This window comes from Anopheles stephensi, chromosome 3 (genome assembly GCF_013141755.1).
Source record: "Anopheles stephensi strain Indian chromosome 3, UCI_ANSTEP_V1.0, whole genome shotgun sequence".
Classification (NCBI taxonomy): domain Eukaryota; kingdom Metazoa; phylum Arthropoda; class Insecta; order Diptera; family Culicidae; genus Anopheles; species Anopheles stephensi.
Window position 1 is genome coordinate 12356380 of NC_050203.1, and position 21314 is coordinate 12377693.

Sequence of the window (21314 nt, forward strand, 5' to 3'; positions counted from 1 at the left end):
GAAACGGGGCCATTTTTGACACGCCATCTTTAATCGCTTGGATGACGAATTTCATCAATCTTTCTAAGCCTTTTTTGTATTTCTTCTTGACTTTTCAATTTCTCTCATAAAATACTCTTAATTTACATTTTGTCATAAAACGAATCGATTTCTGGCTAAATTTGTGGTTAAAAACTAGTCTTCAGTGTTTTTTTGCTTCTGCCTGCTTCCGCGCTCTTTTGACACAGCAATTCTCCCACGCGATGTTTGCATTCCGCTCATTTCAGTCTTGTGTTTACGTTTTGCTCTGTTCCGGCGTGCAAAATACTGTAAAATGTTCGATCACGCGTTTGCGGAAGCGAACGTTAAAAGCGATTGCGTACCAAACTTCTGGAAAGCAATAGACATTTATCTGTTTAAAACACACGTTATCAATAGAAAGTTGTTTGGTGTAAAGAATGTCGCTATCCTACCGTTTAAAGTTGCTGTACCATCGGCAGATAAGCGGGACTATCTACTGGATCCAATGATCGGAACGGATGTGGAAGCGGTTGAGGAAGAATGTCGGCAGATTCTCGTGGGCCAAGGATATCAAGTCCAGGTGGACAAACCAGCTAGCTGTTCCATCGATTATCTATCGCAGCGCGATCATGATGGTGTTATCGTACTGAATCGTTTACTACCGAAAAACATTGCCGTTTCCGATCCAATCCATGTTATATGCTTGATCGGTAAGAAGAGAACGTTTCGATTTGCCGGTGCATAAACCAAATATATTTTATTTATTAAAGATTTTAGGTCGTTCAGTGTGCAGCTGCAGTGTTTGGAAAAGGGTAAAGCTTCTAGTTTATTTCCAACGTTTCCCCACCTGCTGCAAGTATCGCAGGAAACGCTTTCCATACGTTACCGATCAACCGATACACACGAAGAACGATGGCTCTATTGGATGCGGAAAATCCTGCTGGGAAGGATACAGCGATGGATGGAAACAAGCGTTCCCATGGACGCAACTGGTACCAGTACGGCTGCACTACAATCCCTTGCTCTCCTGGACGATTTGGAAGAGTACAACCGGCTTTTTAATGAGCTGAAACAAAAGTACGGTCTCTCGATGGTAGCCATTTGGCCCGAGTGTACCGACCCGCAAAAGTTCGTTTTCGAAGACATCGCAATCGCAGCATACTTACTGACGCTGTGGAAAAAGGAACGTGCCGCGAACGGAATCGAGCAGCTGCAGTCGTTTGTGGATATTGGTTGCGGAAATGGGTTGCTGGTGTACATTCTCGCATCGGAAGGCCATCGAGGGTATGGCATAGACTTGCGGAAACGTAAGCTGTGGGACCTTTACCCGGCCGAACCGAAGGTAGATTTGCGCGTCGAAACGATCGTACCCTCGAACGCTTCCCTGTTTCCCACCATTGATTGGATCATTGGCAATCATTCGGATGAGCTATCACCGTGGATTCCGGTCATTGCAGCACGAAGCTCCTATAGCTGTCGATTTTTCCTACTGCCCTGCTGCCCGTACGATTTCGATGGATGTAAATACCAGCGACAGAACTGTTCCCTCAGTCAGTATGGGGACTTTCTAAACTACACAACGGAAATTGCACGCACCTGTGGGTTTGTAGTGGCAATCGATCGTCTACGGATACCCAGCACCAAGCGAGTGTGTCTGGTGGGCAGTAAAAGGACGTACCCGGAACAGGAACACGAACAACGGGACGCAAAAATAAGATTATTCATCAATCAACGCTCGGGGAAGATGGAAGTGAGGCAAGCAAGGGCCGCAACATGAAACGATGCACAGTGGCAGAGAAGAGTCCGGAGCTACCGAGGCTTGGTCGGCAAACTTCAAACCCAGAGAAAGTGTCGAAAAGGTACGAAACTGTACGAAAATCGATCGTTCCGTCGTGGACAAGATCGTGTCGATTGTGTTCGAGCAGCTCCTGACAAAGCGATGCGTTCCGGAAGAATTCGCCGACCGTAACTGGAATGCCGGTGGAAGGATACCGCTCGAGGCACTGGTGAAAATGATACCGCAGGAGTATCTTACCGCGATGAAGGCTGAGTGCGGAGGGCTACAAACGTTGCTGCGCAACAATCATCAAATTTTTTCGTGTAGAAAAGGGCACGGTGAAGCTCAGAATGCCTGCAAAGGTGTCGGATGCGTTGGGCGAGCAGGTGGTCAGGAAGATGACTCGAAAGTCGAATTTCAAACCGACCAACTTTAAGCAACGTGTTTGCTGGTTTTACACCAACCATCCTGATGGTTGCCCGTTGCTGGAGAGTGAATGTAGATTTAACCATGGCAATTGATGCCGCTTTTGCTTTCCCCCAGAGTTACAATACAATATTTAAAAATTGTATTTATCCCTTTTCTACTTCGGCACTACAGGCTCAGCAGCGTCCCATTTCTGGTTTCTTTGTCTTAGTTTTACCCGAAGCAGGACAGTTGGTTAGAGACTGGTACCAGAGGGACGGTACGGGTGGATTTTGCTAACAGTTGAATATAAACTACATTCTCAACAACCGTTATTTACACGACGAAGTAACGACGATGTCCTGTTATCACAGATAAAGATTTTTCATATTTCATACAAAGTTGAGCACATTTTCTCCCAGTGTTGTTCATTTTACATCTCAAATATCCTAAAAGTCTAAACAAATATTTAAATAAATAGGATGAAATTACGTTAAAAACCGTTAGGATTTGAATTACAGTCATGTCCCGCCTGCTTGCTGCGATGAACTTTGTTCGATCCAAATGTCAAACGCACATACACAGGCACAACAAAAACAGTAAACAACGCACCCTCCGAAAAGAGTGGTGGGAGTTCGCTCATATAAACTCGGCATTTAAATAGTTGTGTCCTGCCGTAACGGTTCCGGTTGGCCATACGTGCGGACAGCGGTGAGAGTGTAGCCACTTTTTATCAGCATGCGGCAACCAGCTAGCATCGTATTGAGCTTACAATGGTCGAGATAAAATCGTTCGTATTCTTCGACCTGGAGACTACGGGCATCCCACAGTATGAACATTTCCGGACGAAAATCACCGAACTATCGATGGTGGCCTGCGCTCGGGAACATTTGGTGGAATCCAGCACGGACCTGCCACGTGTAACGCACAAGCTATCGCTTTGCTTTAATCCGCTGCGCATGATAACGCTCGGATCTTCGCAGGCAACAGGTAGGCAATGACAGGCCGGGATGGTAGAGGTGACTATCGATGACTCACGTCCGTTAATCTCCTAGGGCTTTACAATGACCTGCTCGAGAAGGAGTCAAAGTTCGATACGAATGCGGGCGAGATGGTTAAGCTGTTTCTCGAACGCCTTCAAAAACCCATCTGTCTGGTAGCGCACAACGGAAATCGGTTTGACTTTATTCTGCTCAAGCAACAGCTACTCCGGATCGGTGTTGTCATGCCCGCCGAACTGTACTGTGTCGATTCACTGCCCGCCTTCCGCGAGATAGAGGCCGACGTCGAGCGATCGTACTTTGAGCACAACGAAGGGTTGGACAGTGAAATCCCCGAGCTGGAGTATGCGGCGTTGCGCGTAATGGAGGAACTCGAGCAAGCGAACGATTGGATGAAGGAACGGCAAAAGCTCAACGAAACCACACCGCAAAGTGCCCGTATGGAGCTCAAGTATAAGCAGGCGCTTCGGGACTATCTATCGATCGGACCGGGTGAAAGACTATCGTCAACGCAGGAACCATCGGACTGAGGATGATGGCAGTGATGGGTGCAATTCACGCAGGGACATTTGTGGCAAATCCCGTAAACGACTGTTCACCTCGTCCTTTCCCGATGATGTGGAGGATGTAAAATCGTTGCCAAGTTCTCAATCGGTCGCGATTGGCAAGAAGCGTTACAATCTGTCCGAGCTGTACAAGCGGACCACGGGCAAGGAGCTGATCAATGCGCACCGTGCGGAAGACGATACGCTAGCGCTGATGAACTGTGCCGTTGTGCATGGGTCGCGGTTCATACGGTACGCGGAGGCCAACTGCGTAGCGTACGAGGAAATGAAAAGCAAGTTTTAACTTTATTTCTTACGAAATATTCCTGACGCCGAAACCCGGGCACGGTGCTGATTTGCAGTATACATATTTCGACTGATAATTCCAGCTTTTGGTGCAAAAGCTTCGACCACCCGACGGCTTTTACCCAGAATTGTGAAACAAATTGTAGATGACTGATTTTATTTTTACTTTGCTTTCGAGCGTGAAATATTTTAAATTAAAACCTTGTGTAATGTACAAAACATGGGACAAATCGGAAACAAATAAAATAAAGCTTTGCTAATTCGCCTCGCTTTCCTTCTCCGCACTCCTGGAGCAAACTTCCACCAGCTGGTTCATGATGGTTTCGCAGCTCTCGACGTGCTGCCGGTAAGCGGCCAGCTTGCGATGTCTTTCTTCCAGCGCCTGTCGGCACCGTTCTAGTCCCTCCTCCATGAGCTGCTGCTTATCGTGCGTTAGCTTTTCGATCGCCTTCCGATTGCCTTCCAGCTGTGTGCGTACTTTTTCTATAGCCACATCCAGCTCCTTCGTCCGCTGATGGTGGGGATCGCGATCGTTAACTTTTTCCGCAACCTCACCGAGCTCCCGTACGATCGTTTCTCGCTGCTGCTGAAGCTGCTGCAAACGGTCGGTAAGTTTGGCTATTTTTGCTTCCAGCGGCGAGATCGTCATCTGCACATCGGACACCTGCTGCTCGAGGCGCAATTTCTGCTGGCTGCAGCGCACGTACAGGTCGTGGTACTGCACAAACACGTCCGTTAGCTGTTGCTCGAGTGCGAGTAGCGTTTGCTCCAGCTCGGGATAGTTGCCGCTCGTGAGGCTTATCTCGATCGGGGTAAATTGAATGTCGGGTTTGATGGCGTTGGAAAAGTTGTACAGCTTGGTGTTTAGCTCGGACGTGAAGTGAATCTTCTGCTTAATTAGACGGGACAGGGTGATCTGGTAATCGGAAGACTCGTCGTCCAGACAGGCGATTGCATTACGCTTGGCCGCAATGAGGTTCCGGCAGTGTGCGATTATGGTCTGCAGTTCGTCCCGCTCCTTCGTCGTCATCTGTTGGCGAGCCAGCTGTTCCTTCACTTTCTGGATAGCGTTCTCGTAGTCGTAGTACTGATCTTGCCGCTGATAGTATTCCCGCTCCTGGCGCTCGTACTGTTTCGCTAACTGTTTCGTTGTCTCCGCTAGCTGCTTCACGACGCGTTGCTTTTCTTGTACCTCACGCTGAATTCCGTCAAAGCTTTGCTCACGTGTTTGACCTTTGGATCGATCGGTATCGATAGTCTCCAGCTGCTTCCGGATTTGTTCCGTGCGGGAACGTACCTGCTCCAGTGACATTCCACTCGTTTTTTCCGCTACCAACCGGTCCGCCATGGCCTCTACCTGGGCGCCGAATTCTTCCTCGCGCTTAAGATTCCACAGGTGAAAGCTTTCGATTGCCGATTGAAAGAAATACTGCGTGTATTCCGGGGAAGGAAAATCGGGCGCTTGTTGATAGTGCGGAGTCCATTCGGACGGTAAAACGGGCGGTGCGGCTAGTTGTATCAGCCAGCAAAGCATCGTTACCACCTGCTGAATCGAGTGCGGTGCGCTCGGTGTCTTTAGCATCGACTTGTTCACCGTAAACGGGCACTGCAGCTCGATGATGGCTTTCATTATGTCTTCGATGAAGTTGGCTCCGATTTTGTAGCGGCTACCGCCGATCTGTCGCAGCAGATGCGCAATGATGATGAGAAATTGTTTCATCGACATCGCCTTTATGTTGCCACGATCGATAAACTCTTTCGGCAGGTCGGGTACGTTTGCCTGCGATAGGTAGTCGAATATTTGGCGTGCATCTACCGGATAGCGTTCCCGTTCCACCGTGGAAGGAATGGAGAATGATGGGATGTTGTCAGCGTTCAAACCACCATGACCCATGTGCCGCAATGGGGTGCGTAACTGTGGTGTGGCACTGCTACTGCGAGGGTTTAGGGATTTTTTCGTCGCCGTTGACGGTCCCGCGATCGGGGGTCCATTCAGTCCGCGTTCCACCGATCGGGACCGGCCATTTTCGCCAAACTGACCCAAACCGGACAGCTTGCTTGATTTGCGGACTGGTTGTGCAATGCGGCTGACACGGCTGAAAACGGGAGGGAGAGTAGAATGATTTTTACATGCCTTTTTCGGGATCTGTTTAATACCTACGCTTGTGGCTTCTTTACTGACGATTGGGGGCCCGATATTTCAAACTCCTGTGTGCGGCGCGGCATAGTTATACGTTTCGTAGACGACATGCTCGTTTTGGTTGGCTAGGATTCTAAAAAATCGTGATAATATTGCAGTTATCCAAATGCAAGCGTCTTTGCAATGTTTACGTTTGGGTTCGAAACTGAAGCGGAGTGTTTGAATTTAAAACTGTCACGCACCGTTGACAGGCAATCCAGTAAACAAATCCCAAAGAAAAAACTACCACAAACCACAACTTGTGTTGCGAGACTTTTATTTGAAGATTTTTGCTCAATTTTTGTATTAATAATTGATGAAAATAGCTTAAAGCAAGTCAAGATTAAATATTAAATTATTTTAACAATTTATTACGTGTTATTATAACACAAAAATGCAAATTTGTAGAATTGAAAATACAGCAAAGCTTCCACTGTGCAAATGTGTCATTCAATCAACCAACACATTCACACACACACACACAGCTGCAACAACGAATACAAAAGCGGATCGTGTAATTGCCTAGCAAACAGAGCCGGCAACTCTCGGTGCTAGTGCTACGTTTGCTTTCCAGTGTCTCGTCTGTGATTGTTCCAATTTAAGTCCAGTAAAACTGCGACAGTTCTCCATTTACTGTTCGTGCAATAGTTCGTTCAACTAGTTCAAATAAATCATGTAAGTTATTTAAGTTTCCAATGCCTCACACCCTTACCGAACAGTTTCTTATCTCGTCGATGGGTACTGAATAGAGGAAAATAGCGTTTATCATCGTGATGAATACATCCAGCAAACTTCAAATGATAACTTAATCAATACTGTCGCTGCCTGTAGCGCGTCGCTGCCGATAAAACCCCGCCACCTTCATTACATAATGGCGTCTAAGTGCGCTATGCTGGCTAAATTATGGTAAAATAAAATTAAGGAAAAAGGGTTGAAATTCCTTTTTCTTCAGACAATTCTCCTCCCAGAAACAAAGAGGATATTATGAAACAGCGGAGAAACCCCAAACACGAAGCATACAATGTATCCGAAGGGACATGGAAGGAGGCGAACAGAAGCATCGATGGCCTGACTCGAAAACTGCCCTTGCACAATTCGCGAATGGCGGATGCAATCCGGTTATTTATAAATAACCTACATAAAAATCAAACGACATTGTAAAAAAAGCGTTTCGCTTTGTTTTTACTTTGGATGTCGTCGTTCAGGCAGCATTTCAATGCTTGCTATGTTTGATGATCGCTCTCTCGCACTTTCTTCCATTCCATTTCCATCGTTACATTAACCCTCCTTTTTCCGTGCTGTGTAGAGGGTGTGGGTGGGGGAAGGTAGGATAGCGGGTCGGTTTCGGAACCAAGAGGCGGAATGTGGGTATTACAACGCGTCACAAGCTCAGCCTCAATCGACTGCCTTGCGAAGTAACGCAGTCATTCCTCGTTCGGTTCCGGTCACTAGCGGTCGCACCGTGTCGGTAGCTCTCTCTCTCTGTGACGCTCGTTTCGCGTTTCATTTCGATTTGCATATTATACCGTTTCGAGCAGCAGTGTGCAGTGGGTTTCTTAGGATTGTTGCCACTAGGTAGAAGCATAAATTAGGGTAAGTGGAAGTAGTGTGCCATGGACAAACAATCGACTATCCGGCTAGAACTTGTGACGTGTCAAGGTCTAAGATCAAGAGTGGAAGTTTTCTTCCCCCGGTCAGGAATGCCATTACAAAAAGGCAAAACTAGAAGATGGTACCTTTAGGAACAAGTTACGGAAGCCAAGCAAACGTTACTTATTCCTCAAAATGTCCCCAGTCAAGTGTCCGATTCGTACATAAGCGAGCTAGCAACACTACAGTTCCACTGGAGTGGCCGGTGTGGAATATTACTGTTAAATAATCCCCGAGTTCGAGCCCTCTGCTCGTTTGCTTTCCGGAGGGGTGTGTACTCAGCCCGATCGTCGAGATAATCACCCATCCGACAGCCTCCCTGTGCCGGTGACGGCCAAACTGGTTTTCCTTCCCACCACCTGCCATCCAGACTGTACTCCCTTCCATTCCCGACAGGGAAATGATTACGTGGTCCAACGTTAGCGTATGATCTTTGATCCACGGACTGCCACTGCCACGGATCACTTCGCTGGTGATCGGGGTGCGTTTCGATGTGCCCCGTCGGTTCATTAGCGGTTTTGGGCGCGCGTGTCTATCTCCTAGATGTGTCCTATTAATAATTTCAAGCATTATCATGAAGGTTAACGAAACGGCAAACCGCAACCGCAGAAGAAACAATCTGATCGGTCCAACAACCTGGAAGGAGGGAGAGTCACACCAGCTGGCCTAATCGGTCTTATCAGCGCTTAGTTGACCATCGAGACAACGTCGGATTTTTTTTTTGCGGTTGTGTGTGGCGTGATAAACTTAGGGGAATGAGTGTTGAGCACTTTGAGTTTCAAGCCCGAGAAAATGGCACGTAGTAACCGCAAGTCATCTAGACGAAATGCTGCTGGACTGTGGATGATCGCTTTGGCGATTCGTATTGCGCTGCGGTCCATTTGCATCGTAGGCTCTCTCTCTCTCTTGACGCACGCAAATGATTAGCAGACGAAGTATGATGGTCATTGATGCACACGCAGTACGCACTTGTTGTGACCATGACTGACTTGCCGAGGGATGGAGCCTTGGCGTGTTATGGTGTAGAGATAATTAAAGTTACGGGACTCACACCAAGCTGTGCGTGTCTGTGAGGCAAGATTAGCTTAAAGGTCCACTAGACTAGTGGTAAATAGATTTAATGAAAAAGAGCTTGGACTTTCGGCTTAAGTCCTATTGTTAAAAAAACAGGGACTTATGGCTTAGAACGATTAAACCTCCAGGCGGCTCAGTTTTTCCTCTTCACCTATGTTGCATTTCTTGGTCTTAAAACTTGCAACCCGCTGGCCAGCACTTGGTCCTCAGCCCATATTCTTGCTTTTTCCCGGTGCGAATCCATGAACCAATCGTTCATGTATCTTTAAATGAATGCCCACTCCTTTATTAACCGGCCGCAGATGGCAATGAAAATCTTGTTTGGCCTTCAATTCAACGGCAGAAAGATTTTTGCCTTGGGCTGGCAGTTGAAAAAGTAAATACTCATCGTGCAATAATGAACAAAAGCTCCTCGAAGTTGTTTGCTGCCACGTTGATGAATATCTGCGCATTAGATTACGGAGAACATTTAAAAGTTTATAACAAAAAATCGACACGCAATGATGATTTCTATGTTTTTTTTTTTTCATTCAAATTCAAACCTATCGCCATGCGATTCGCGTGTGCCGTAATCTTCACATTTCTGTTGGAAGATCGTGCTTTAACTCCATGACATAATGACTGACTTTCGGTTTCGCTTTCTCCTCTCGTCGCTTTCCTTCCGGTAGCACCTGTACCAGCATCGAAATGGCGTCGAAAATTAAGGCCGGACCCGTGGTGGACATTCTCGGCGACGAGATGACCCGCATCATCTGGGACTCGATCAAGGAGAAGCTGATCCTGCCATTCCTGGACATCGAGCTGCACACGTACGATCTGGGAATGGAGAATCGTGATGCCACCGATGACAAGGTGACGGTCGAATGTGCGGAAGCGGTCAAGCGCTACAACGTGGGCATCAAGTGCGCCACCATCACGCCGGACGAGGCGCGCGTGGAAGAGTTTAAGCTGAAGCAGATGTGGCGCTCGCCGAACGGCACCATCCGTAACATTCTCGGTGGTACCGTATTTCGTGAGGCGATCATCTGCAAGAACATTCCGCGGCTGGTGCCCGGCTGGGAGAAGCCGATCATTATCGGGCGTCACGCGCACGGCGACCAGTACAAAGCGACGGACTTTGTGGTGACCTGCCCGGGTAAGCTGGAGATGAAGTTTACCCCGGCCGATGGCAGCGAACCGCAGACGTACGTCGTGAACGAGTACAAGAGCCCGGGTGTCGCGATGGGAATGTACAACCTGGATGACTCGATCCGTGACTTTGCCCACTCGTCGTTCAAGGTTGCGCTGGACCGCAATTTCCCGCTGTACCTGAGTACCAAGAACACGATCCTGAAGAAGTACGACGGACGGTTCAAGGACATTTTCCAGGAGATTTACGACAAGGATTACAAGAAGCAGTTCGAGGCGCAGGGCATCTGGTACGAGCATCGGCTGATCGACGATATGGTTGCGTACTGCATGAAGGCCGAGGGTGGCTTTGTGTGGGCTTGCAAAAACTACGACGGTGATGTGCAGTCGGACACCGTTGCCCAGGGCTTCGGATCGCTCGGTCTCATGACGTCGGTGCTGGTGTGTCCCGATGGACGTACGGTAGAGTCGGAGGCGGCGCACGGTACCGTGACGCGGCACTACCGCCAGCATCAGCAGGGCAAGGAAACGTCCACCAACCCGATTGCGTCGATCTTTGCCTGGACGCGCGGGCTGCTGCATCGGGCCAAGCTGGACGATAATACGGAGCTGAAAAGGTTCGCCGAAACGCTCGAGAAGGTGTGCATCGACACGATCGAGTCGGGCTTCATGACCAAAGATTTGGCCATCTGCATCAAGGGTATGGCTAATGTGAAGCGCACCGATTACATGGAAACGTTCGAGTTTATGAACAAGCTGGGCGAGAATCTGCAGGTGGCCCTCACGCAGAGTCGGCTGTAGAGATATGTTTGGTGCAATCGATGAAGGTGGCAGTGAGAAATGCTGCTCCCCCGAGCATTTACCACGCAAAACACACACTCACACACACACAAAACGCAGCGTTTTTTGGTGCATTCATTCATCCTGTCTTATTAATTTGTATTCGTGTTTAAGCAATGGAGAGGTGATTTTCTTCGCTGGTATAAGAAATAAATAAACCATTTTTGGGAGATTTATAAGAAATTAATTGTTTGTGTAGTTGTTAAAATGATTATAGTGTTGTTAACTAAGAAGATGCCGATCTCCTGATTGTTGTACAGCACATTACACACCGTAAGTTTCGCTATGGGTTGGCAACGTCGCGAGAAATAAGTCCGAGTGATTTAGTCGGCAGTTTTATTGAAGCCGTTCACAAGGACATATGATAGCTGGCAGATTCCGTCCGAGATGAGCAGGATGAACGAACATCTCAATAATTACTTGCAGTTTTAACCGTTTTCGGAAAAGAAGGATGATTTGTTTTTATTCTACATCTGTCAAATGTCAGAAATGTCATATCAAATGTCCATTGGCGCGCCCATGGTGATGTGTCTTGCGAACAATTGTCAAACCGATGGAAAAACAAAAAGAAAAAAAGATTTTTGTTTAGCGAATGTGTTTTACTTTCACGACAGAGAAAGCCAACCAAACATTATAACGCAATAAAACGCAAGAAAAAGGCGTAGAAAAGTGCAATACGCTGCGTTTGTGTCCGTTTCACTCGTCGGTAAAGACGGCTGCCGAAGAACGATCCACGTTTCCCGTAGATTTTTCGTAACTCAGCTACAGGTAGCTACATGGTAAAGGGCTACCACCAGTGGGTATGTCATTGGAGTTGCGATGTTGCTTCATCAACATTTCTATAATTGCCAGCTTATCATCGATCTTTGTATGCTCTGTTTTTTTTCTAGTGAACAAAATGGCAGATCAGCGACCAGGCACCTCGCAACAGCAGCAGCAGCAGCAGCAGCAACAGCAAACCCAGGAAAACCGCAAAGGCCGCAAACGTCGACTTTCGATGAATCGGAAACGGGGCAACAAGAAAGGTGTTCCCAAGCAGGAGGAAAGCACGGAACCGCCCAGTGCGCTGCTTCAGCCACTCATCCAGAGTTTGAGTGCGTGTCCACCGAACGGGGAAATGAATGCGCTCATCGGTGCCCTTCAACCGACGCCCGTCGAGGTGGAGACGGCTCTGAACATGGTCAAGGACGATCTGCGCCGCGTGCTGTACCAGCCCAACGATCAGGCGACCATATACGAGTTCGGGTCGATCAAATCGGGCCTGCTACTGAAGGACAGCGATCTCGACTTTTATATTCACTACGCGCGCGAAAAAACCGAACGGGAAGATCAAACGAAGCTGATCCACATCATATGCTCGCGCATGGACAAGGATCGCAACTTTACCGGAATGGTGAAGATACTGGGGGCGAAGGTGCCACTGCTGCGGGCCGTGCACGCGCGTACAAATCTCCAGTGTGACATCAACTTTAGCAATGCGCGCGGCTGCTACAACAGCAAGTTCATCTACGCCATCATGAAGTTCGACGAGCGCATCCATCAGCTGACCGTGATGGTAAAGTTTTGGGCCCAGTGTGCCCACGTGCTGACGCCCCACAGGCAGATGAACTCGTACTGCCTGATCATGATGGTGATATTCTATCTGCAAACGCGCAAACTGCCCGTCATCCCATCGGTCGAGGACATGCAGCAGGGTATCGCGCGCGTTAGCTTTGGTCCGTGGAATCTGGGCTACCCGCAGGAGATACGGTACAAAACGTGGAACGTAAACACGGTCCGGGAGCTGCTGGTGGGCTTCTTCAAGTATTATTCGGAGTTTGATTTTGCCAAAAATCTCATCTCCCCGTTCGTCGGGAGGCTATGCTCGCTCGAGGAGCTGGAGAAGAAGGCAATCCGCGAGCTGGCACCGTACTATCGGGCGTGCGAGCGCGAAGACTATCCGGAGTTTGTGAGCGGTCCGTGCATATCGATACAGGACCCGTTCGAGCTGAACGTGAACGTGGGGAAGGTGCTGCGGATGAACTTTCTGCTGGACCAGATGAAGCTAAGCCTGAAGCACGCGCACGACGTGTGCCAGCGGTTTCAGGGTAAGGAATTTTCCAAACTGCTCATAGCGCTGTTCACCGACGTGCAGCGTTGTGCCAAGAAGCAGAAGGAAAAGCAGGAACCGAACGGTCCCGCTCCACCGTCTACATCGGCCGGGGCGGCGAGTGGGAAGCCGATCAACGGTAGCGTAGTAGCACCGCAACCCGGACCATCCGGCACGGCGCTGCCCCCGACGGGCCCACCAAAGAACGGATGCTGGTACAAGTGCCGATTGCCACCGCTCGAGAACGAGCTGTACCTGGTGAAGCAGATACTGCAGGCGCGCGATCGCGAGCGCAAAATGATCATTACCGAGGATCGGATCCGGCAGCTGTGGCTTGAGTGTATGCCCGACTTCATAGTGGACATTCTGCGCAAGCTGTACATGGTGAAGGTGGAACCGATCGCACCACCGGCGACTAGCACCGACGCCGAACCGCCGAACGTCACCCGCACCTATCAGCTTACTTGCGAACGGCAAGTCTTCATTGCCCGCAAGCGTATCAGCATCTCGAACGAGGCGGACCTGAAGCGTGAAATTGAAATCTCCAAATCGAAATGGGAACGGAATCATCAGCTACAGTTTAGCACCCGGGCGAACATGGTGGCGGTCGATGGGGCGATCGAGCTGTGCGTACCGAGCGATCAGCCAAAGAATGGACCGTTCCGGCTGTTTATCGATACGTGCTTTCTGGTGCACATTCGCAAATGTCTCCGGGGGTACTTTATGGTGATGCTGGCCAAGACGAAGGAGAAAGCCAGCCAGCCAAACAGTGACCCTGCGCCAGCGGGTGATGAACCGTCCGGCGCGGTGGTGGAAAAGGCCGTGGATGTGAGCCCTGAGGAGGGTGGGGAAGCGGTTAGCACTAGTGGGAAGCAAGAAATGGACACAACACCGGCGGCAGAGGCTGTGCAGGGAGGGCAGGGAGACGAAGCAACGAATGGTACGGGTTTAGCGGCTGTCGTAGAGCCCGCCAGTGAGGAGAGATAATGTATACGTTATTGAAGGCATCATTATTGCAGCAGGGAGAGTAGTGTTAAGTAATTAACGTACTGATTTGACTTTACGTTAGTTAGTGTAAGCCCCAACAGTGGTGCGTTTCAGTGGAGCTTTTCTTTTATTTTACCCGATTTTATCATACTTCTTATGGTAATTACTCTATATGGGGGTGCTTCAGCACTGAGAATAAGGTGTTCACGGGAAGGAAGACAGCTATGGACTAGAAGATAGATTGAACTTATTTCTTACAATTTTTTAGGCATCGGGCCTGCTACCTGCTGGTAACGCCCAGGTGCCGTGTTAATGGTGTATAGCCCATCTTCGAGCTTAAAGGGCACTATCGTTCGAAGAGGCCAAAAAGGGTCGCAGTAGTTGGACTTTTGTTTTTCCGCATGAACTTGAATATGATTCCGGCTTACTGCCAGATGTCGAACCTTCGTTTTTTAAACGTTTTTCAAACGCACGAATTCAAACAAAATCCCCGATGTTCCTCCTGAGAGTTGACGCATGACGCAAGAACGCACCCAAATGTCCGACAGTGTATAGAAAATACTGACTTGAGGAAAAAATAAATATAATTCATGTGTTTCGTTTCCAACCAATCGTTTTACAAGGTTTGGCCGTTGCTTTTCGCTTCCAAGTCATCTTAAAATTAAAATTAAGCTACTCCATTTCAAGCTGTCTCATCGCATCCACCTCCTTCGCACGCAGATCCTCATCGTCCGAATCGAGCGGGGCCGCTTCCATCGCTTCCCACAGGGCCGCATCCGGTGGCTGGTCCATCGTGTCACTCGTCGCCGTGTCCATGCGCTGTGTGGTTTGCTTGGCGCGCGGTTTTCTTCTCCGCTTTGCTTGCATACGATCGAACTCTGTGATGTACTCCGTGTAGTTGCCGGTGTAGCGGGCCGGTTTGTCGGACAGATGCTGCTCATTTACCACGCCCGGCGGAAGCTTCAGCACGTCGTTAAGCATAAACGCAAACAACCACACTACGAGTGGCGTTTTGCCGTACACGTAGTGCGACTGCTTGTGGTAGAATAGATACCCGTCCAGCTTCGGTGTGCCATCGGGAAAGGCCGGATAGTGGGACCAGCAGGCTAGCATCGATTCGGGGTGCGCTAAGTCGTACGCAGGCAGCAAACTGAGCCGGAAACCATCGTTCCCTTGGGCCGTTTTCGTATCGAGCAGCGAGTTGAGATGGTTTTCGTAGAACTTTGACTCGATCCAGGCGAACCGGAACTGACAGTCGCAGTTGACCAGATCGACCTGGGCGAGCACCAGTGCGTCAAGTATGTAAAAGGTGCGATCGTTCGCAAGGATGCAGTCGAGCACGATCGCGTCATGGAGCCTCTGTTTCGTTCGGACTGCCGCAATCGAACGGCCCCGTTTGTTGAACGCGATGGCTATTCGTTGGCGAAAAACTAGCAAACACCGTTGGCCTACGGGGCACGGTCGTACGAGCCAGCTGCCTAGGTCATCCGGTCGCTCGTGCATCCATTCGGACAGTTGCACTTTGTTCGTGAACAGTTTGGAGGTGATGATGCGGACACGATTCTTTGGCCGTTTGGTTGTTTGGCTCTGTTGGCACTCCATGGATTCGTCCGGATGCTGTTCGGTTTCGAGCTCCTCCAGTAACCCGGGACGCCCGGCATCCAGCTCGATTTCGCGGCATCGTTTCTGTTTCTCAAGCAATCGGAGTCGGCGTTCCTCCTGCAGAAGGGCATCGGTTCGCCCATAGTTTTTGTACTGGTCGATAAATTTCGAGGCGGGTTCGTCGGTGTCGGACATGGCGTGGAGGGCGGGTAGTTATAATCCAACAAGCACTACAAGCAACACAAAATTAGCCACACAATTTACACGGTTTTGCTGCAGTTGGGTGTTTTGTTTATGTTTTTGTTTTGAAATGTGCGTCCCACACAAGGTCGGTCAACCGAATCCCATTTTAGGTGGCCATAATTTATATTATTTCCATTTTTACTCTTGTTGATGCTCCGTGACACATATATTACACACAAAAATGCTCTTTTTTATAAATTAAGCATCTTATTACAAACCAAAACCGTTTTCATAATTTAATTTACAAAATTTGTTTTCTCTTGTGCATTCGCCCACTGTGCCGAAACCAAAACAAAGCGAATTCCGATTCGATCTCTCAACCCACTCATATCAACGCTTGATTGGTCAAGTTCATGTCACGCGGATTGCATAGCTTTGGGTGTTTTGTACGCCCTTAGTTAGGCTAGCCAAGTAGCACCACTTCCTTCCCGAAATTTTTCACAACATTTTCATTCGCTTTTCCGTTTTTCCCCGTTCGTCCCGTTTAGTAGCGCGCCTGCCACCAACGGTAGCCCGTTAGTTCCCCTTAGTGTATCGTAACGTTCCTTGCATTAGCATTAGCATGGTAATACAGCGCGTGTGGCGTAGTTCGGCTGCTTCGTCGTCGCTCAATGTACCAGCGTCAGCTGCTGCTGTTGCCGCTGCCACGGTGGTCACTTCCGCCATTTCCCCGGCGGGAACGTCCGTGGCGACGACAGTTGCAACAAGTGCCTCCGAAACTTCGTCAACAAACAGCAACGGTGGTGCGGCGGTAAGCGCTTCCGAACCGGAGGCCAGCGCAGGGTTGCACACGGGCATGAGACAGGTGTGTAAGAGAGTGAGAAAAAAAACAATGACCTGCAACATGCCCTTTGACCTATTTGAGCCTATTTTCTTTTCCTTTGCTTCAGAAGCTGAAAAATACACTGTCCGGCGAGGCAACACTGGAAGCGCTGAAGCAACGGTACGGCACGGGCCGTTCGTTCGTTAGCCAAACCGCCAACGATGCGGCAATTAAATCGCTGGAACTTTTGCGTGCCAACATACAGTGCTACTTCGACAAGGAGGTGGACACGATTGTGAAGAAATTCCATCAAACGTACTTTGTGCCAGCGATTCGCAACATTAAGGAAAATCTGGGCGACGGCGCCATTTCCGACGAGGCGCTGAAGAGTGTGTTCTGTTCGCTGCTGGAAAACACAAAGGCACAGTACGCAAGTCAGCTTTCCTCGCCCGCCGGCAATTCGCTGTCCCGTGCCAACACACCCGGTATGGAGCTAAGTGATTCGGATTCTAGCACCGATAATTCACCGGCAACCGGAGCGGCCACCAGCTTGCTGCACCAAGCATTGAAACGTAAACTCCCCGAACCGAATCAACCGGATTTGTTCAAGCGACAGTACTTCCTGCACGGCCCTATATTCCCACACGCCCCGTACCAGAGTTTAGCAACATCCCAGACTAGCGGTGGACCAGGCGCGACGCTTGTGACTGGGGTCGCATCCCGAACAACGCACCTATCCTGTCCCACCACCGTCATCACTCCGGAGAGCCTATTCATACTGGACTTTAAGGCAGCCCGTGCACTCGGCATTTCGGACTTCCGGGACCGTTTGGCCAACAAACATCCCGAGGTGCTACGCTACTGTCCCGACACACAGGACCGCGATTGGTTGCTGCAACAGAAACAGGTAACGCCCCTGAACAAAAACGGCCGGTTCTTCCTACTGGCGCTGGACGACGTGAGAAAACTTATCGAACGGAACGCGTTCGAGCATACGGCCGGTGGTCGGTCGGGAGAGCTGCAGGGCTTCAAGGTGACGGAAATGATTTATGGTAAAATACAGAAGCTGCTGAAAGAGCTCACCGAACGGCAACGAGCCACGGCGGACGGGTTCGAATCACCGAAGGTACCACCGTCCGCTGGCGTCGTGACTGCTGGAAGGGCCCGCATCTCATCACTCAGTTCCTCGCATGCGACGCTGACGGCACTGCTTTCGACGCCACACGCCACGCAACCGGGCAGTGAGTCCGGTAGCAGCTCCTCGACGGTGGCGGCCAGCCTGGAGGTTGGCGAGCTGAAGCGTAGCTAAGTCTGATTCTCTAGTTCCTCTGTACATATCAATGGTCGAGAAGATCGTGCTGCTGGTGTTGCTGTAACTAGCGGACCGGCGGATGGGAGAGAATGTGCTCTGAACTGTATATTGTGTACGTGGTAATGTGCTGCTAAACCGTGGCCACGTAGGTTTCTTTATCGTCTACTTGATCGAAACTGTGTTTGTGTACGCTTTCGGTGTATTTTGGTGAGTTTTTCACGAATAAATATATGTACAAATGGTGTTGATAAAGGTGAGATTTTAGATTTCAATAATTGATGACACATGAATTGTTTGCCGAATTTCTTTACTAGTATTTTTACTTGTCCTGTGTGTTGTTTAACTAGCTCGAGGTTTTATGATAAATCCATTTCAGTACTTGAATCGATTGAAAGTTTCGGTTTTTGTGGAAAAATTTACTTCAGTGGTCGATTAATTCGAATTAGCGACGTTCGCTTCTTTTCTGTTATACTGCAACGCACTGTTATACTGAGCTGAGGATTGCATACATGTAGGCGAATACCAGGCGAAGAATTGTTTCGAAGCGATGAGTAATCTTCCACAGTATTTGTTTTATTACAATAATATGAACGTAATTATCAATTATGAAATGATGAACCAATATAGTAATTTAATTTTTAATAATGTAATAAACGAACGAAGCAACGAAATCCTTAGAAAAGGATACAGTGGTGTAACTTCGTGCTCGGGACACACTTGAAAGCCAAAAGCTTCCCAGTATGCGGAAATGATTTCTTGTTTTTAGAATTTTGATGCCCCTCCCCCCTGCATCCCAGTGCACCTACTCTATATACATCGCGGGTACAAAAATCAAGGAAAGACGAAAAACAGCCCGGAATACTTGAGGGAAACTCAGCTCTTCGGCAAGACGGGTAATGCATACGAAGGACAGAGAAAGAGCATACGACTTTCACTCAGCTGCAAACTGGTGGGTGGTGAAAAGCAAGACGCCGAGTGTTTGCAATCAGAAGGAAAGAGAGAGAGAGAGGGATGGAAAATGATGCACTTTTCGGTGAGCGACAAGCAAGTGCAAGCAAGTGCATTCGGTGAAAATGAGTGGCTGAAAGTGTTTGGAGAAAAAGACACCAACATTACACCATCTCTTTCTAGCGTGTTCCATTACAGAACGTGTGTGCATAATTTGTCTTAATAATTGCATTCAACCATACAATTTTACTATTTTATCCTCATAATCATTTTAACAGGTTTTTCGGTTTCGTTTATATAGTTGTATGTGAGCTACACAAATCTGTTTTGTGTTTAGTCTCATTAACACTACTTTACCTTTTATTTCTAGGTTTATATTAATTTTTGTTATATTTTTACTAAAAAATGTTACAAAGTGTTATGTAATTTTTAACAGTTTATTTTACTTGTTCAAATTTGAATTCACGTCCGCTAGTCTCGAACCGAGGCTTTCCCGACTTTGTGTGTAAACGAAGCCAGTTTTCCACAGTATTCGCGGTTCTGTTTTCATCCGCTCCAGTTTCATCGCCTATTTGCATGCAATTCTAGTGATAAGATTAAACAAAAACACCGACGAGCCACAACCACAACCATCAGCCACCGACAGGCGAAGCCTTCAAACAACCGGCCAAACAAACGCACCCTCCCCTATCAACGGTATTCAGCAGCGCTGAATGAGCGAACGAGTGAGTGCCGGAACTCACGCTCGGGAAAATTCAAAACAATACACAAAACGAACCCAACGTGGGCGTGGGTGTATGTGTATGGCACAGGACATGCCAGCACCGCGGTTCGGCTCACGGGCCCGAGCAAAGCCCAAGATAAAAAGGATGCTAAACACCGGTAAATCTGACCTGCGGACTGACGAACTTACTGGAGGGGAACCGGGTAGCGAGTGGTTGTGATCCCGAACGGAAAATCCCGGCCACTTTTCCCGGTGGCCGACGGCGGTACAGACGGCGATGGGCGCTAACACACACGTGATCGGCTGGCGAGAGCTGGCCGTTGCGCAAATGCGTACTGGTTGAGTGCTGGCTGGGTGGTGATGGTGGTGCTGGTGGTGGTGGTGGGTTTGTTGTTTGTGTGCATCGGTATGCCACCCGAGCCGAGACGCACCGCAGAACCGGCATACGCGATGTTCGGTTCATGCGATGCACACGTGAGTGGCCCGAGCTGGGCTTCGCGGTGCCCTAACGGGTAAGCGAGACGGCCGATCGAACCCGACGTACCAACGGGCAGATGCGCACTTATCGCGGCATTGGTCTTGATTGTGTACAGTGTGTGGAAATCGTTTGAGTGTGGCATGCTTTTGAAGGAGATATTTTACCATTACAGAAATTATAATCGAAATACTTATTACTGTGATGCTGCATTAAAACTGACCACAATATATTTTTCTTTTTTATTGACATTACTACTTAGCCTAGAGGGTTTTTGTCCATCAATACCGACCTTTCAGACTTGATTATACCCCGGTAGCTGGACATTTCGGTAGCGGACCTCGAAAAACGGACAATAATCATGAAAAATTCCAGATGATTTCTTGAGAAATCCAGATTACTTGAATATTAGTATAAATTAGTGGTAGATGCGTCAGCGACGCCTGTCTTCACGCGTTAGAACCAGGGATCAAATCTCATCTGGGTCGCTCCCCTCATAGTGAGTGAATATTCAACTTTGCGGTATCAGTAAGTCTAGTAAGCCAGAAATAGCAGGCATGGCCTTAAGAGGTCCGATAAAGAAAAAGAAGCGAATATCATAATTAATCCTACTATTTAAACAAACTATTAATATACAAAATAGTAGAATTAATAGTAGCTATTCGGTCGCTCTCCTTTTTTTTTCTCTCGTTCTGAATCGAATAACTCACCCGGCCGTAGCCTTAACGCTACGGCCACCACTGTACACACGCGCGCCCGTGGGTTCCTAGCTGGTGTAGCTCAGTTTTGCGGCGTGCGCTAGCGAAACGGGTGGACTCACGCAACCAGAAGGTTCAGTTCATTCATCGCTTTGGTAGTTGTCGAGTGTGTACTTAGGTCGGGTCCGCTTTTCCGTCTGTCTGACGCAAATCCGTTTTCGCCTGTCAAAAGTCATACCGTGTGTGTTAACCGCAGCTTTCGAGCGTCGCCCAGTGTTTTGTCTCTCGAGCAGCGAGAAGCAACCCGGAAAACCGTCATCGGTCCGTAGTTTTGACTTCCTCCCAAACAAAATAATAAAAAAACAAAACGCCTTCTTACGCTGCACCTGTATTAGTCGGGTACGTCGGGTTCGGTTAACATCCTGCGTGGTGTGTGTGTTTTTTTTTGTTACCAGTGAAAGGTCCAAAGTAATTTCGCCGGGGATGTTCCGTTGTTGGATGAAATAATAATAAATTAGTACCACCGGTTAAGGAGGCACGAATTTTCACCTTCACGTACGATAACCAC

General features: G+C 48.7%; 8 protein-coding genes across 21 annotated transcripts in view; 6 read left to right on the forward strand and 2 right to left on the reverse strand.

The window, feature by feature from the left end:
* Positions 1-214: 214 nt before the first annotated feature.
* LOC118514261 (probable tRNA (uracil-O(2)-)-methyltransferase) lies at positions 215-2526 on the forward strand. The gene is given in 4 exon segments (XM_036060977.1): positions 215-710; positions 771-1733; positions 1765-2093; positions 2095-2526. Coding segments are annotated over 4 exon segments (1893 nt in total). The 5' UTR covers positions 215-313; the 3' UTR covers positions 2299-2526.
* A 262-nt stretch (positions 2527-2788) lies between these two features.
* On the forward strand, positions 2789-4294 carry LOC118514262. The gene is given in 3 exon segments (XM_036060978.1): positions 2789-3172; positions 3238-3675; positions 3677-4294. Coding segments are annotated over 3 exon segments (1011 nt in total). The 5' UTR covers positions 2789-2955; the 3' UTR covers positions 4033-4294.
* Positions 4163-6407, reverse strand: LOC118514260 (kinetochore protein NDC80 homolog). Its single transcript, XM_036060976.1, has 2 exons — positions 6196-6407; positions 4163-6130 (listed from the first exon to the last, which is right to left on the reverse strand). Exons 1-2 carry the CDS (start codon positions 6282-6284, stop codon positions 4291-4293), a joined length of 1929 nt encoding a protein of 642 aa, XP_035916869.1. The 5' UTR covers positions 6285-6407; the 3' UTR covers positions 4163-4290.
* Positions 6408-6661: 254 nt separating this feature from the next.
* On the forward strand, positions 6662-11092 carry LOC118514265 (isocitrate dehydrogenase [NADP] cytoplasmic). 2 transcript variants are annotated; one of them, XM_036060983.1, is made up of 2 exons: positions 6662-6888; positions 9606-11092. In XM_036060983.1, exon 2 carries the CDS (start codon positions 9625-9627, stop codon positions 10864-10866), a length of 1242 nt encoding a protein of 413 aa, XP_035916876.1. In that variant the 5' UTR covers positions 6662-6888; positions 9606-9624; the 3' UTR covers positions 10867-11092. The 2 variants fall into 2 exon arrangements, with proteins under 2 accessions (XP_035916876.1, XP_035916877.1); XM_036060984.1 differs by lacking the exon at positions 6662-6888 and adding an exon at positions 7628-7806.
* A 325-nt stretch (positions 11093-11417) lies between these two features.
* LOC118514263 lies at positions 11418-14592 on the forward strand. 2 transcript variants are annotated; one of them, XM_036060979.1, is made up of 2 exons: positions 11418-11705; positions 11796-14592. In XM_036060979.1, the coding sequence occupies exon 2, from the start codon at positions 11804-11806 to the stop codon at positions 13979-13981; it is 2178 nt and encodes a 725-aa protein (XP_035916872.1). In that variant the 5' UTR covers positions 11418-11705; positions 11796-11803; the 3' UTR covers positions 13982-14592. The 2 variants fall into 2 exon arrangements, with proteins under 2 accessions (XP_035916872.1, XP_035916873.1); XM_036060980.1 differs by having other exon boundaries at positions 11456-11673.
* Positions 14064-15913, reverse strand: LOC118514266 (snurportin-1). Its single transcript, XM_036060985.1, has one exon. It carries the CDS (start codon positions 15776-15778, stop codon positions 14654-14656), a length of 1125 nt encoding a protein of 374 aa, XP_035916878.1. The 5' UTR covers positions 15779-15913; the 3' UTR covers positions 14064-14653.
* Positions 15914-16179: 266 nt separating this feature from the next.
* Positions 16180-18153, forward strand: LOC118514264 (deoxynucleotidyltransferase terminal-interacting protein 1). 2 transcript variants are annotated; one of them, XM_036060981.1, is made up of 2 exons: positions 16180-16631; positions 16717-18153. In XM_036060981.1, exons 1-2 carry the CDS (start codon positions 16389-16391, stop codon positions 17896-17898), a joined length of 1425 nt encoding a protein of 474 aa, XP_035916874.1. In that variant the 5' UTR covers positions 16180-16388; the 3' UTR covers positions 17899-18153. The 2 variants fall into 2 exon arrangements, with proteins under 2 accessions (XP_035916874.1, XP_035916875.1); XM_036060982.1 differs by having other exon boundaries at positions 16189-16631; positions 16720-18153.
* A 2697-nt stretch (positions 18154-20850) lies between these two features.
* The window catches only part of LOC118514267 (RNA-binding protein Musashi homolog Rbp6), a 529948-nt gene continuing 529484 nt past the window's right edge, over positions 20851-21314 (forward strand). For 3 of the 11 annotated variants that reach the window (XM_036060986.1, XM_036060994.1, XM_036060987.1), the window contains exon 1: positions 20872-21145. The gene's annotated coding sequence lies outside the window, so the exon portion shown is untranslated. Of the gene's footprint in view, positions 21176-21314 lie in introns of all 11 variants that reach the window. The other 8 variants (XM_036060989.1, XM_036060990.1, XM_036060991.1 and 5 more) reach the window with 7 other exon arrangements.

Excerpts from the sequence above, each read along its gene's own strand:
- LOC118514263 (XM_036060979.1), top strand. The coding sequence starts at position 11,804 with ATGGCAGATCAGCGACCAGGCACCTCGCAACAGCAGCAGCAGCAGCAG.
- LOC118514260 (XM_036060976.1), bottom strand. The coding sequence starts at position 6,284 with ATGTCGTCTACGAAACGTATAACTATGCCGCGCCGCACACAGGAGTTT. Across the intron at positions 6,131-6,195 it reads TCAGTAAAGAAGCCACAAGC|CCGTGTCAGCCGCATTGCAC; the intron begins GTAGGTATTAAA and ends TCCCGTTTTCAG.
- LOC118514265 (XM_036060983.1), top strand. The coding sequence starts at position 9,625 with ATGGCGTCGAAAATTAAGGCCGGACCCGTGGTGGACATTCTCGGCGAC.
- LOC118514264 (XM_036060981.1), top strand. The coding sequence starts at position 16,389 with ATGGTAATACAGCGCGTGTGGCGTAGTTCGGCTGCTTCGTCGTCGCTC. Across the intron at positions 16,632-16,716 it reads TGCACACGGGCATGAGACAG|AAGCTGAAAAATACACTGTC; the intron begins GTGTGTAAGAGA and ends CCTTTGCTTCAG.
- LOC118514266 (XM_036060985.1), bottom strand. The coding sequence starts at position 15,778 with ATGTCCGACACCGACGAACCCGCCTCGAAATTTATCGACCAGTACAAA.